The sequence below is a fragment of the Lotus japonicus genome, chromosome 4, assembly GCF_012489685.1.
Source record: "Lotus japonicus ecotype B-129 chromosome 4, LjGifu_v1.2".
Lineage (NCBI taxonomy): Eukaryota > Viridiplantae > Streptophyta > Magnoliopsida > Fabales > Fabaceae > Lotus > Lotus japonicus.
The window spans coordinates 54021580-54037490 of NC_080044.1; the positions used below are offsets into that span (position 1 = coordinate 54021580).

The 15911-nt window shown below is 35.2% G+C and overlaps 1 protein-coding gene across 1 annotated transcript; it reads left to right on the forward strand.

The window, feature by feature from the left end:
* The first annotated feature begins 11812 nt into the window (after positions 1-11812).
* Positions 11813-14535, forward strand: LOC130713489 (protein LATERAL ORGAN BOUNDARIES-like). The gene is made up of 2 exons (XM_057563252.1): positions 11813-12297; positions 13370-14535. Exon 2 carries the CDS (start codon positions 13376-13378, stop codon positions 13922-13924), a length of 549 nt encoding a protein of 182 aa, XP_057419235.1. The 5' UTR covers positions 11813-12297; positions 13370-13375; the 3' UTR covers positions 13925-14535.
* Positions 14536-15911: the final 1376 nt, after the last annotated feature.

Below are 15911 nucleotides of genomic sequence, written 5' to 3' on the forward strand. Positions count from 1 at the left end.
TGCAAGGAAAAAAATCTACAACTTCTCCTTTCTCTCCCCTCAATTCTTTCACTCCCTCAATCCACTTCACTGACAATGATTAGGTTAATCAAAACATACACAGATCAATGTTTCACCTCCTATAACATAGGACACAAATTTTAGATGCAAATTAAGAAAAACGAATAAAATAGAATCACATACAAAGGCGAATCAGAAAACATAAAAAACAAATCAAAATATTGCAAAATTCCATATAGAATATAAAATGGACTCACAATCCATGGCTTCCAAAGAATCTCTTTTGGTGGAATATCTATAAAAAAAACCTGAAGAAAAGAATTTGAAATTAGCATGGCAAGTGATGAACAAATTGACCTTGAAGTCAAACATGAGTGAATGAAAGTTAAAGGTAAAGTAAAATAAAATTGAAAAAAACCATAACATATTATGCAAGCAAAGGAAGAAAATAATTTGAAACCTCCATCTGCAACCTTCTCAATCAGTCCAAGGCAGCAAATCGGAGGGATGCTATTGCAAGTCGATGGCAAAGTGGTTCCGTTGAGAGATGAGACGATTTTGTGGGGGTGGTTCCGTTCAGTGGAGATAAATATAGATAAAAACTATCAAAATCTAGCAAATCACAATAAAAACTCATAAAATCCGGAATTAATTAAAAATCCGAAAATTCAATAAAAATACCATAAAAAATAATTAATACTCTAAAAATAAATAATAATATAAATTAAGATAAAATACATAAATAAACAACATAAATCCTAATCAAATATAAAATTTAAAAATGTACTAAATAAAAATAGATAAAAACTATCAAAATCTAGCAAATCACAATAAAAACTCATAAAATCCGGAATTAATTAAAAATCCGAAAATTCAATAAAAATACCATAAAAATTAATTAATGCTCTAAAAATAAATCAAAAATAAATTAAGATAAAATCAAGAAATAAAAAACCTAAATCCTAATCAAATCTAAAATTTAAAAATGTATTTTTTTATTAAGGAGAAATAAGGTAAGGAAAAATTAGGGCACATGTGGCAAGTGGGACCAAGGAGAAAGAGCTTACATGTAAAATATTAGGTGAGAATTAATCTGGGAGCGACACGTCACTAACTTGGCCTGTGAGAGAGACACGTCATGCTTGAAGTTATTCTTTTCTAATATATATTGATTGGGTATCTGGAAATTTTTTCTTTGAAATGTCATCCCTCAAATTTTTTAATCAAATTGAATTCAAAGTGTGTTTAATCATGATCTAGCACGAATTTAGCTCATTCAACATTTTCAAGTGGCTTTCTTATTTATCCATCTCAGATAATAATTAATTACTTTTATTTTTATTTGTGAAATCAGATAAAAAGTGATTAATGAGAGGGGAAATTGGAACCATAATCCCTAATTGCAGAGAAAAGGGAAGGAGGAAGAAGAAGATCTCTCGAACAACAGAGGAGAGGAGAAGGAAGAAGAAGAATACCCGAAACACGGTATGGAGAGGCGAGACGCGAGGCAGAAGTAAGCGCGAAGTGCAGAGGCGAGAGGAAGAAGAGGACTCGAAACGCAAAGTGCAGACCCGAACATGTGCGATTTGGAGATGATGAACTCCCATAATCGCGTTTCACCCATGAAGTCTAGGTTCACTATTCGTTCCTCCTCGTCGTGCACTCCATTTACATCAAAAACTTGTGGCTGTGGGAAGGAGGCTATTTTGTACAAATCCAATAGCGAGAAAAACCCATGAAAACTCTTTTGGAGGTGTCTTAATTGGAAGGTATGTCTGTTGTGAAACTATTTAGTATGATTTCGCATTTCCCTTCTAATGATTGAATCATATGTGTTTAGGAGAAGGGCACATGTGGTTTCTTTGAGTGGGACATAGGTTGTGTTGAAGATGGTCTTGAAGAATCTTCGAACTTGATTGAAGGAGTCAAGTTGATGGAAGACATGAATAACATGATGGACAAGAAGATTGCCAAGTTGAGGAAAGACATGGATGGAATAATGTAGGAGGAGCTTGCCAAGGTGAGGGAAGACATGGATGAGATGAAGGATAAGAAGATTACCAAGTTGAAGATGAAACTTAAAAATGAAAGATTGAAGATCAATATGATGTGGATAGTTTTTGTATTAAGTTGGGGTGTAGCTTTAGAAAAGTACTTCTAGGCATGGAGTGTATTGTTAGGTCTGTAATGAATGCAAATGCAATGCAATGTAATGTATTTGCTGTTGAACTGTTTTCAATTCTTACCTCTGTAATGAATGCATTTTGCCTTTGTGAAGTAATTGAATCATATGTGGTTGTTGCTAACATCAATTGAAATATGTTTTTGTCACTTTTTTGTGGGAGTTATATGATTGATATAAAGGAATGACTTAACAATACTTGAACAATTGAAAAGAACCACATCAATATAGCACATCAAATACCACAAGACAAAACATGAACCACAAACCAAGAAGAATCAAATTGAAAGTACCAATATCATTGCAGAATCATAAAACAATAGTAAATATAGTACCCATGTCATTACATTAACTTAGTGATGGTCCCCCACACTAATTGATTAAAAGCTATTCCCCACTAAAAGCTATTACAAAAAAAGTCAGGTCCACTTGTTTCTCTTTGTTTTGCACTAACCATGTGAAGTCAAGATTCCTTTATTTCTATTTTGCACTTGTCATAAGCTTTTTCTTCTCATGTGCTTGATTCCCTCCTGTAGAAGATCCACTTGCACCATGTTGACTAGTATTCACAACTCAATGGTCTACCTCATTGTATCAACATCTGTTTCTTGCCTCTTAGACAGGTCCAGCTACAGACTGTGAAGATTGGGTTGCAGACCTTCTTGTGGTTGCAACTGCAGGCTTTGAAGTTGGGACTGCAGGTCGGGAAGCTTTGGCAATAGTCCTTCTAGTGGTAGCAACAATGGAAGGCTTTGAAACTGGAAATGAGGTTGTGAAGCTAGGACAATAGTCCTCCTGGTGGTAGCAGCAATTGAAGGTTGAGAAGCTGGGACTGCAGGCTGAGGTTAGGACAATAGTCCTCCTGGTGGTAGCAGCAACTGAAGATTGTGAAGCTGGGAGTGCAGGCTTTGAGGTTGGGACAATAGTCATCTTAGTGGTAGCAGCAACTGAAGGTTGTGAAGCTGAAAGTGGAGCAGCAACTGCAAATATGGTTCTGGATGCAACTGCAGGCTGTGAAGTCGCAATTGGTGGTGGTTGAGCACCAGATCTGGTTCTGGAAGTTGGGTATGAAGGCTGTGAATTACCTGCTGGAGGTGGAGTAGTAGACGCAGATCCACTTGCACATCCAGTTTCTGTAGTGGAAAATCCAAACACTTGTCAAATTCATGGAGATGAGGATAGTTTTAATCACACCTGAAATCTTTAAGAACCATAGAGTTTCTTTAATCTAATTGTTAAACAATCTTTACCTGTGAAAGATTCTCAATCTATGGAGGATTCTCCTAAGCGGTGGCCTCAAGGGTAGGTGGTGGTGGTTTAGGCAAATGGAGACTTCTTTGGCTATGCCCTTTCTTATTGCACATACAACAAGTTTAGGATGATCCCCATTTGCCTATTATGGTTGGTTCTGCTTCTTCACCAGGTTCCCCCTCAATGTTTTTAGGTTTTCCAGGGCCCCACATGAGGTAGCATTGTTCCCTGACTCTGTTTTGGCCATTTGCTCTCACCATTTATTGGAGAGATGAAATTCCCATATACACTACAACAAAAATTGCTTTCAGCGACAATTATATAGCGGCAATGACCTTATTGTCGCTAACCTAATCACTAAATTAATAAAATTCGGTTAAGTAGAGAATGTTCGTAATAATTTCTTCTGTACCGGCATTTAGAGATTACAGTCAAAAGACTCACTCAGGCGAGATCGTGCGAACTTTTTTTTCCTCTGAAACCATTTCTTCTCGTTTTGGACTCAGTTCTCGCCCTAGATTTTCGTCTTGCTCACTCTTCCCCCATGAGGCTCTCTACCTTCATTCAGCTTTCTCGCATTGGAATTTGGAAGGTAAGGTTCACATGATTTTTGCTAATCCCTGTAATCATGAAATCGATTGTTGCTTTGAGATTCAATTCTACTGAGTGGTTTTGGTTATCAATTGATTTTGATTGTTAAATTCTTAGTAGCTTTCCATTTCAATTTCTGATTAGATTCAATTTTAGCAATTGATTTTAGGTTACCTCGATTGTATTATATTCAATTTTACTTTCAATTAGATTCCAGATCGATTGTTTCTTCTGATTTTGTATTTGTGGATTGGTTCCTGATTATATTCAATTTCTTATGTAGCAGTTGAACTCCATATGGTTTTTCATATATGATTGTAATTTGTAACCCAATATCCATGTGATTTGTGCTTTTTCTAAACGGATTCATAGATGCAAATCTCTTATGAAATTGAAAAGTGAAGTTAGTATTTTGTAGTTAGAATATGAAATTGTGATTATTTCTTCCTTTGCATTTTTTAAGACTCATTATGATGTTTGAGTGTTTTAGAGGTTCATAGTTATCGCCATACTTATCTAGATCAGAGAAAACCTGAAGTAATGGAGGAATGTGGAAGGTAATATTCATGGAAACCTTAAGTAATCAAGCTAATTAAAAAAATTAGAAAAAGGCTAACAAGCCGTTCATCAGTTATTTTTCTATATTTAACCAAATATCTAATTAAGTGTCCAAATAAGTTTTCAAAACAACTTTATGTTGATGCATTCAATTATCTACTAGTTATAAAATTTCAACTCAGTCCATTGTATTCTTTCATAATTGCAGTGTGGCTGTCAAAAAGTGTTCCAGAACCATATGTTTGGATGGCGTTAAATTATTTATGGAAAGGTATGTTATGGAAATTCATTTTATTGTGTGTGCATGTCAAGAAGACAAGGAAATTGCTTTTTATTCTTGGTATATAGTTAGGACCATATGTTTTCACATATTAGGAAGTTTATGATGCGGTTCTGCATATTGGTTCTTCTTTAAGAGCATGTGGTGTTGAACCTAGCGTCGGCTTATGCGTTGACCAAAGATGAACTTGACATTGAGGGTAATGAATTTCTACGATTAGTTTGTCTATTGTGAAAAATGTCCAGGATCTCAACATCACAAGAAGGCTGGTTCCATGAAAGCACTTGTGAGTACTATAGGAAAGATTAAATTACTTATCTCTGCCCAATCATGTACCTACCTCACTACTCATGAATGATGATTAATGTAACTATTTCTGGTTCAAGTATTAGCTATCCTTTCTAATGGACTTTTTACATTTATTATCTGAATTTTTTAATCATATTGATTATTTTTACTTGGTGAACATGAACAACCTGATATCGTGAGGAAGGATAATACAAGATTCATGGTTTCTTAGCACATGGAAAATGAAGTGTCAAGTTTACCTTGTTGGTGAGCTAGTTTTTTTTCACATGTTTTCATTCATTATTATCTTAGTTTCAACTAGTTTCCTGCTCATAGTTCTATTTCCATCCCATATCCCTGGTTGTATTTGGTTTTGTGCAATTATCTGTTTTTGAGCATTTAAATGTGTGCTAAATAATTCTGTGCCTATTAATATTTTGTATAGCAGCCATCTAACTGCTATCCTACTATAGTGTTTTGGGGTCGGCTAGTCTGCTATCCTACTATATAGATTTTAAGTGAAACATCTTTTTCACTGATCATAGGTGATCCTTGTAAAGTGAAAAGCAATTTTCCCTCTCCATTTGATTTGTGCACTTCAATTGCAGAGTGTAGTACTTCTAATTTAAGAAAATTGATTTTTGTACTTCAATGGGTTATCATTGAATTGTATTCATTTTGTTTTTCTAAGATACAAATTGTTTTAGTGTAGAGTAGAATAACCAGTTTCCTTCGTCCGATCAACCTTGCAATCTCTCTATAGGTATCATTCACTCTCCCTGAGTTTCTAACCATTTTGTTTTTTCTCTCTTGCAATCTATTCAGATTGAGCTTAACCGTGCTAAAGCTTTGGTCAAAGTCCTTACTTTAAAGAGCCTGTCAAACTAATTGAGGACACAATTCAAAGGTTAGATGCATTCCTTTCACAACGCAATTAAGTTTTTCTTAATCTGGAGCCTGTGGTGATTTTTCGATAAATTTATTTTGTGTGAAATGGTGATGACATGTTTGTGTATAAATTGTTCTCTGATGGTAAGGTGATATACTTTGCACCATAAGAAACTCTTGAATAAGTTGATGAATTGATCATTGAAGTCTGTAATGCTCTTATGTCTATCATCTCTATGTTCATTACCTCTGAACTAGAAATCTTGGTCGAAGAGTTTGCTATAATTAGATTATACATTTGTATTTGTGATTATCATCTATTGTTTTGTTTTGTTTTGCTTGTAAGTGATTGAGGAAAGATGCGAACAGGTTTGAGTGTCTGCTAGATTTAACTTTTCCATGGTTCACTTATTATATTTCCATCTGATGGCTTGTCATGTTTAGTGATACATCTGGCTTTTTTTGATGAATTTTCATACACAGATTAGGTTTGCAATTTTATTATATGTTCATCTGAATTTATTTCCTGTTTGTCTCTTTAAATAGGTTAGAGGATTGATTCACTTCAGAAAACTATAATGTCTTCTTGTACTATATGTTGCTTGTTATGATGCCATCACCTTGTTACCTTATGTCATTACATTTTCAATTGCAGGTTGTTACTGAAATACCATTTCTTTGATTCTCCACCGGCCAAAGGAGGAGCATGATTCACCCTGGCAAGCCTCTTTCCGCCATATATCACTCTTCGTCATTGGTTGTTAGTACTCTCTTTATCTATTTGCATTTCATTGTTTCAGCTCTGGTTCTTTGTTGTCAAGAGCAGCAGTTAGGTAATTTAGTTTGAAAATGACATGAACGGTAGGTACCTGTTATTTGGATCAAGAATAAGAGCTCTTTTAATGTCAGCCTCAGCTTTCACCAAGTCTTATGTTTTCCAGTCTCCTAGGAACCTGATATTTATTTATACTGTTCTGTTACTTATTGTAAAAGTTTTAGTTCAACTAAAGATTTGACATAGGTTATATCTAATGCTTCTATTGTAAAAAATGTCATGTTCACTTTTGTTTCAGTGGATTCTTGAAAAATAGTGTACTTTTAATGAAAAATATTATGTGAGATATTAGATTCTAATGCTTTTATTGTCAGAAATTGCATTTTCATTTTAGTTTTAGTGGAACTTATTCTTGCATATGCTGCCAGGTAATGGGCATTGGTGCAAGTGGAACTTTTATGTTTTCTGGCAGCTATGAAAGCCATTTTGGCGGTTTAGCACCGACAAAACGTTTTAAACAACACGACAATTGTTCATTCTAAAAAGTATGTTTTAGCAGCAATAGGAAACGCCGCAAACAATGGCCGCTGCAAGGTGATTATTTTTCCCGGCCATTCGGGAGGTCTTTACCTGCGGGCGGATTATTTGTCGGCAAAGCCTTAAGCGACCCCCGCAAAAACGCATGTGCCGGTAAACATTTTAGCGGCCATTTTTATTGCCGCCAAAAGCAATATGTATTGCCGCTGAAAACGTTTTTTGTTGTAGTGATAAGAGGTCATATGATTCCCTTAGGTAATACTTGTGCACATAACCCTCAGGCTCATGACCAGCATGGCAGATGCATGCTACAACATGCATATAAGGGATTCCAACTAATTCCGACAAATTACATGAACAAGTTTGTTTCTGAATATCAACTATAAATCTGTCTCCAAAGGTAGTATGTTCAACCTCATACATCCCTTGACCAACCCACCAGGATATCCAATTTCTATTGTGCTTAACCTCCTTATCCAGTCTCTTCCAAGGTTTGGGCATCACATCACTGTTCCATATTTCGCTTTTTTCTCTTAAAGTAGCAAATCTAGTCATGAAGTATTTCTTAATCCATTTAAACATGGTCATGATAGGTTTGTCCCTAGACACTAAGATTGTACTATTGATTGCCTCAGCTAAATTGTATATAGTGGGTAGTATATGCATGCTTACACCAATGAATTGTGGGGATAGTCAGCAGCTATTTATATGCATCTTCATTCATGTACTTGATCGGTTGCATATTTTGTTCCCACAACTCTTTGTATGTTGCCTTGGATGCATGAATGATCAAATCTCTAATCTCACTTCCACCACCAAACTTCTTCTTGAAGAATCTATACAAATGCTTCACGTAGAAACGATGTTCAACTCCAGGAAACTCCTCATCAAAGACTTGAAACAACCCTTGACAAGTGGTGAACTATGTAAGTATGTAGCAATCGGAAATAAAACAGAATGTAAATTTCTTCGTATGCAGCCATCGTTTGTCACCAATGTCCCACAACATCTTTGTTAAGAACCACTTCCAAGATTCCTTGCATTCAGCCTCAATTACTGCAAATGCCAGTGGAAAGTACTGGTCATTTGGGTCCTTGACTACAACAATAAGAAGGATACCACTATATTTGGTCTGCAGGAAAGCTTGAATGCTGACTTACAATCCTCCAAGCACGTATAGAATGGTCCAAATCTGGGCTCAATAGTAGGTGGAATCCATTTAAGCACTATAGAAGTTGTATTTTGAGGATTTTCCCTCATCAGCTCAACATCATAAGATCTTAACATTGTGTATTGTCTTAAAGCATCCCCCTCAACTACTTCCTTTCCTAGTTTCCTTGCATTCCAAGTTGTTCCCCAAGTAACTCATGTGCTTGATGGTGTGCTATATATATGTTTATCAATGTGTATTTCATAATGTGTGGGGCTTTGACAATGTTCATGCCCAAAATTGTGCATGCACCTCTCGTCCTCACTGTCATCAAAAGACTCACTATCACTTGAGAATGATATTTCACTATCATCCACGTCACTACCATAACTATTACTCCCATCAATCTGAACTCCTTTGCCCTTATCGACTTCTTCCCTTACCTTCATTTGTGTCACTTGTTCCTCCCTTTCCTCCATTTATGCTCTTTGTCTTTCAATTGTGTCACTTGTTCCTCCCTTTCCTCATCTTCCACCCTAACCTCAACTCCTTCATCAGCCAACACAGTAGGTGCTTCAACTGAAACTTCAACAGTGTGTTCAAGGTATATATCAACCACACTATCTAAAGTCTAGGCGTAACTTGCTTCTTCCATGACATCCTTGTCCATAGTTATTTCCTTCAGCCCGAAGTCAAAACAATCATCTGCCCTTTTCCACCATAGCTTACAACCATCATTAGGATACCCCAGAAAACACCTCACATTAGGTAGGATTGAAAAACAAGAGAACCTGTCAGCAAAAGGAATTGGTGCGATAATATTAATCTGCAACAAATTCGTTGAGGAATTGGTGCGATATCGTGGGTAGGGAGGGGCTGTCTTGGTGCATATAGGCATCCTTTATTGAGTTAATTATGGATGACCTTCATTGCGCACTAAATAATACCATATTCTAGAAGTTGATTCCATATTTAGTGACTTGGTCGATTTGGTTAGCTTAGAATAAAGTGGTTTACTAGTATAAAGAGTTCTATTTTGTTGATACTTGGGGGCCTACATATCATGAGAATTAGTGGTGGATTAAAGTTTGTTGGAAGGAGTGTCCATACTCCACTTTTAAGTTTACATCGCATTTTGAGCATATTTGGGTAAGAGGTCCTTTGGTAAGAGTGAGATGTGTTGATATCCTCTTCCCCCGGTGTACTTAAATTCAACGTCGATAGCTTTGCAGGGCCGTGTAGGGGGCTGGGCAAAGTAGGCAATTGCCTAAGGCCCCCTAGAACATATAAGGCCCCAAAAATATTTAGTATGTATATACGATATTATAAGATATATTATTGAGACTTGAGAGAGTAATAAAACAATGAAAATTATGTAACATTAATCGTAACATGAACAATGTAATGCGAGAACTTAAAAGTGCAACGTGGGATGGGATGTGCAAATTTAGTAGTTATTAGTAGTATTGTTTTAATTTGTATTCGCAAATTTACATTTTCCAAAAAATTAATAAATAAAATAGTTGTTGTTTATACATTTCCAAAACTAAAAAAATTAAATTGTGTTACTCATAACATTTAGGTTTTTAATGACATACACACACATATATATATATATATATATATATATATATATATATATATATAAAAGTTTGCTTTTCACTCGTTATTTATTCTCAAAAAAAGGATTTTTTTTCATCACTTCAACATTTTCGCCTTAGGCCCCAAAATCTCTCTACACGGCCATGTAGCTTTGCTAGAGGCTCCCCAAGTGCTGGTGGGATCGATGGTGTGTTGAGAAACTCAAATGAGGACATCCTTGGGTTCTTGTCGATGGTGATTTGTGAGGTGGGGGCACATGTATCAAGGTGAAGGCCATTCTTAGTGCTCTCTTATTTTGCAAGCAATTTTCTCTATTTTATGTTGTGATAGAAAGTGACCCTTCCTTAGAGATTGGGTGGATGGGTTGCGAGGATAATAGGTCGCGGGAGGTGTTGAACGATTTAAATTGGTTAGATATGATGTTGGGGGAGGTCGATTGTATTGGAGTTTTTCATATTTCCGGAGAAACTAACATCGTAGCTAATCATTTAGCGTAAGTTAGGATGTGATGATAGACTGTAACCCATATGAGATTTTATAACATGACTCTGTATTTGTTTCTCTTGAGAAAGTTTCCTTCTCAAGTTCCATTGATATATGCTTTCCGTTTTAAAAAAAAGTTGATACTTTATGCTTTTATATATGAATTGTTCTTCTTTTTCATGAATTTCTCTCCCTTTTTATTCGTGTTCAAGGGTCTTTGGGTTATTTGTTATTTCAATCGCAATTGGAAAGTTGGTGTAAATTAAGATTTTAGATGAAAAGAATTGAAGAATTGATTGGGAACATTGTTACCTTAGGGATACTAAGACAGAAATGGGCAACAAAGTCATGTGCGTGTGTTTATACTTTATACGTACGATATAAATTTGGTACCAGGAGCAGAGATTGTTGCATCCTTTATGTATTAGTTGATCATTATCCGTCCTATACTAAAAAATAATGATGCTGTTGTTATTGTGTTTGCAGAATCAGCATATATATATATATATATATATATATATATATATATATATATATATATAATGAAGGGTGAGGATGAGGAGTAAATATATAATGAAGGGTGAGGATGAGGAGTAAGTCTTTAGAGTTACTCTTAGCTTGGAGTAAATTGAGTCATTCTATATATATATATATATGGTGATATTTCAAGTACACTGTACCCAATTGACTCTTTAAAATGTATATAAGAGAAGAGGGAGGTAATTAAGGGTCCCAATTGGTAAGAAGTGTACGTATGTTTTGATATAAGGTGAGTGTAATGTGACTAAGAAATGTTTCATTCATTTTTTATATTGAAGTGCTAATATCAAAGTGTTAGTATTTATTTACATTTATAGAAGAATTGGAGAATCATTCCTATTTGTAAAGGAGAAGGAGAGGAGATACATTAATTACAAAATTATTTAGTTAAATGTACCGCACAATTTAGCTGACATATCAACACTGATAATTTGTGATGATTTTAGACGGTCTTAAAAAAAAACTTTGCAATTTGAATTTGTTCCAAACTTTCAATGGGGATCCACCGCAAACTTAAATGTGGGATGCAATGCATTAAATATAAATATTTCATACCCAATGCTCTTTGGGGCTCATGTTGTCTTTTTATTATCATATTTATTTACCCTTCTTATTCCTTTAATTTGCAAATTCCATTTAAGGCCCATTTGGTGAATAGCCTTGACAAGTGTTAGATTTCCCAAAAACGTTAAGTTGCAGTTTTGTTTCAGTGCATGAGTTAGAGAAGGGACTGAGAATGGAAGACATCTCCACATTCCTGATATCATTATTAGATACAAGGTCATAGTCATAATTCTTTCTTTCTAGTCAGTCTACCTCCATTTATTACCTTTGTCTTTTGCATCCACTCCTTCTTCATCCACTCAATGTTGTTTTGTCTTCCCCCCCCCCCCCCTCTACTATCACCTTTTTTCACTACTTCATTATCACCTTTCATCCCCCTCCTCATTTCACAACACCACCACCTCTCTCTGTTTGCCTCTCTTCCAATTAGGGTTTCCCCTATAAAAGTGCTCTTTCTGTAACAAATCTGAGGCTAGCTTATACCTCTTGTTGGCTTAGCTAGGCTACTTTTTTTCTAAAAGAGCAGCTTCTCAAGGAACTCCTACAAGGAAAAAAAGGTACTTCTCTTTTAGTTCATTTGATCAAAGAAACCTATACATCACAAACAGGTAAAATTGTTTTGCTGAGGTTCATTCTTTTCTCCTTTTCTTTATGCATAAATAGTTCTTTTCTCTGTTTATGTGTCTTTCATATATAGTAAAGGTTGATAGACAAAAACTATCCTATTTTAGGGCTTTTCCATATTTTTCTTTTTCATAGCCATGAACTATAATCAGCCAGATCCCTGGCTCAAGTAATTTAATTTCAGAAGGAAATCATGGTTTACTACTAGATCATGCGGCTGAAGATAAGGTGTTCTTCTTTATGCTAGTTTATCCATGTTTTCTCCCTCAAAGTCGAGGAAGTAAACAAATCAACAATTTAACATAAGAAACTCAGATCAACACTTTGCAGATAGCTTGATAATCAAAATTCTTTACTGATTTTTCTTTCATAAATTAAGAAAGATAAAGAGGATAGTTTTTTTTTTATAGGCAAATGTTAGTGATTAGTTGTTAGTAATTACAAATGTTTCTCCTCAAGGTTGTGTACTAAAGAAGATAAAATGAATATATATATATATATATATATATATATATATATATAATTTTGGAGAAAAGGAAATAATAAGATAAAGGTATTCATATATTATAGATTTAGGAGGGATGGATATAAAATTGGACTAATATTATTCCAACTCTAACTCCTTTTAAAGATTTTTCTGATTAGTTGTATAACTGATATTTTCTGCAACAACATATAATAAAGGTTCAAGTAGCCCCATTCTAGTAGCTGTGGTTCACAATCATTTCAAACAAAGGAAGGATAGAAGAAAAAGAGGTGCAATTGAACTAGCACCAGATCTAATTTCCAGACCATTCAGTTTCTTTGATAATTGATTTGAATCTAAAATCTACTTTACTTATGGATGTGAAGTTTGTTAATTAAGGGGTATAGAGTCACTGATGAACATGTTTGAATCAACTTCTCTTTCATGAGAATCAGTTCTAAACATTGAAAAATTTCCCAGAATTTATTCTGCTTTCAGAATTAATTACAGAAGCGTTTTCAAACAAGTAAAGTCACTAACAACATAAAACCTAATTGCTAATTGATTTTAAGCCAATCTTTGAAATGCAGGGAAAAATGTCATCATCCAGCTCTTACAACACTCCTTGTGCGGCCTGCAAGTTCTTGAGGAGGAAATGCATGCCCGGATGCATCTTCGCTCCATACTTCCCACCCGAAGAGCCTCAAAAATTCGCCAACGTCCACAAGATTTTCGGTGCCAGCAATGTGACAAAGCTCCTCAATGAACTCCTCCCTCACCAGAGGGAGGATGCAGTGAACTCCCTTGCCTATGAAGCCGAAGCGCGAGTGAGGGACCCAGTTTATGGCTGTGTAGGAGCCATCTCTTTCCTCCAGAGACAAGTTCAGAGGCTCCAGAAGGAGCTTGATGCTGCTAATGCTGATCTGCTACGTTTTTCCTTACCTGATGTCATTCCTCCAGCTGCATCACTTTCTGTGCCTCCACCAATGAGTTCGGTTCAGTTTGGTGCAAGAATTGGTAATGAGGGAAGTGGGTTTTATCGGCAAGCTCCTTCTACTTATTCTTTCCCTTATTCTCTTCCATGGAATGATACCTCCTCAGAGGATATTAGTGATGGAGGAGGAGGAGGTGGAAATAATTTGTGAATTAAGAATTTGAAGTATTACCCTCTTAGGGTTTGAGGCATGGTCTGATATTCTGATGGCATGGTGATATTATATATACACTATTCTGAAGAAAATATTTGGTAGATATTACATAGTGCAGATATAAAACAGATATCCAATGTGAGTAATGAAGACGACAGAGAAAGAGAGAGAGTAAAAAATTGGATGTTTGAAGAGTGTTACAATATTTAAATGTCTACGGTGTTGAAATGTCTAAATATATTCTGGACTGGCTATGTAGACTTACTTGGACTCTTGGAGCTAGATTATTGAAGGTCTACTACTGTGTTCCTGAGTTTTATTCTTTTCTAGATTATGAGCATGTATTTGTTTAAGAATTAGTAGGAATTTAGGTTTCAAAATATTTTTTAAGTGTCTTTTAGAGCTAAATAAGTTGGTAACATGCATAGTGATGTAAGGGCTATACTAGGCCTCTTATTGTGTATTTATTCACTGCAACTCTATGATGATGAGTTGATATATTTGTCGGTTATTGTTTATTGTTGAGAATGTGAGAGTGATAACATTACTTGGTTGTAAAGCCTAATAACTATGTTTTAGACTCTTGGTCCTACCCAGACTCTATATATTCCTTCCTGTTGAACTAGCTAGCCTTTGCTTTCTTTTGTGCTTTCACTCTAAATATATCACAATATTTCTAGATCACTAATTTGAATATTGTTTTCACTTATATATTAAACTATCCTATGAGAATTCAGTGCACCAACCTCCAACTATATGATTCTAGCTACATTCTAAAATCAGAATCGATTCTAGAGATCTTTTAGAGTAACTTTTGTCAATTGTGAGAAAAAATTAGCTGATTCAAATTAAAGTCATGAAATGTGAGGGAATGGAGATAAAGCAATTAAAATGTCACGACCACAGACACAAAGACAAGATATTAGCTTCAGTTCAGCTATCATGTCTTTTTCATGTAAAGCCTGTCTTCCTGATGATAAATCCAACCACATGTTATTGCTAGCTTTCTTTTAGGGCATTGGGTATGGTGATTGATGAACTCAACTAATACAGCAAAAACAAGCATTGTTTTCTCTGAAGTAACTTGTATCTCTGACATGCAATCAAAGCTAGTTTGAATTGTAGTTTTCATCATGTACTGAGAAAAAGCTGGGATGATGAATCTCGGTGTAAAACATTGTCTTTCCTTGATTGATCCAATACAAGAAGTAGTAGGAGCTCAACCTTAGCCCTTAGGGTTTTAGACTTTTTCAATTTTTCCTCTTTTCTATCTGTCCTTCCCAATTTTTAGATATCTTAACCTTATCTCCACTTTCATAAAGCTAATTTTTCTTCATTTAAAAAAAAAAATCGAACTTTAGCGCACAACATACTGAACACCTGTAGTTTGTGGTAGTTTTTGAGCATTGTAAGTCCAGGTCACAAAAATGGGATGTACAATTTTTTTTTATATTATCTATTATATTTATCAAAAGTTCTATTCATTTTTTCCGTCTTTCTAGTATGTGAATATGGTGTATAGGAGACTTAAATTTTCCTAGAAGATGTTAGATGTACCCTTCCTAGACCCTAGTTGCTATGATATCCCTTGGAAACTATTACTATCAACCACAAACACTCACCTCCGATCCGGACACAGCATATATAACAGTATGACCCCTTCTCGCTGTCTTTCAAAGACTGCTGCTCCATTGACAACAAGTTGCGTGCATATATATCATATATGAATGAGAATATCAATTATTTTAGCCGGGTCACTGTAGACAGAACAAATGCTGTGCAGAAGAAAGATCTAATGAATGATATGATTGAGAAATATGAGAGAGATTAGTAACAAAATGAAAGTGAAAAGGGATGAAAAAATTGAGCATAAATAACCAAAGGTTTTAAAAGTTTGACTGGAATTTTTTGAATCCTGAGATCATAATCCCAGTTGCAGCATTTAAAATCAAAAAAATTATGCAGAAAATGGGGATAGGGTTAG

Excerpts from the sequence above, each read along its gene's own strand:
- LOC130713489 (XM_057563252.1), top strand. The coding sequence starts at position 13,376 with ATGTCATCATCCAGCTCTTACAACACTCCTTGTGCGGCCTGCAAGTTC.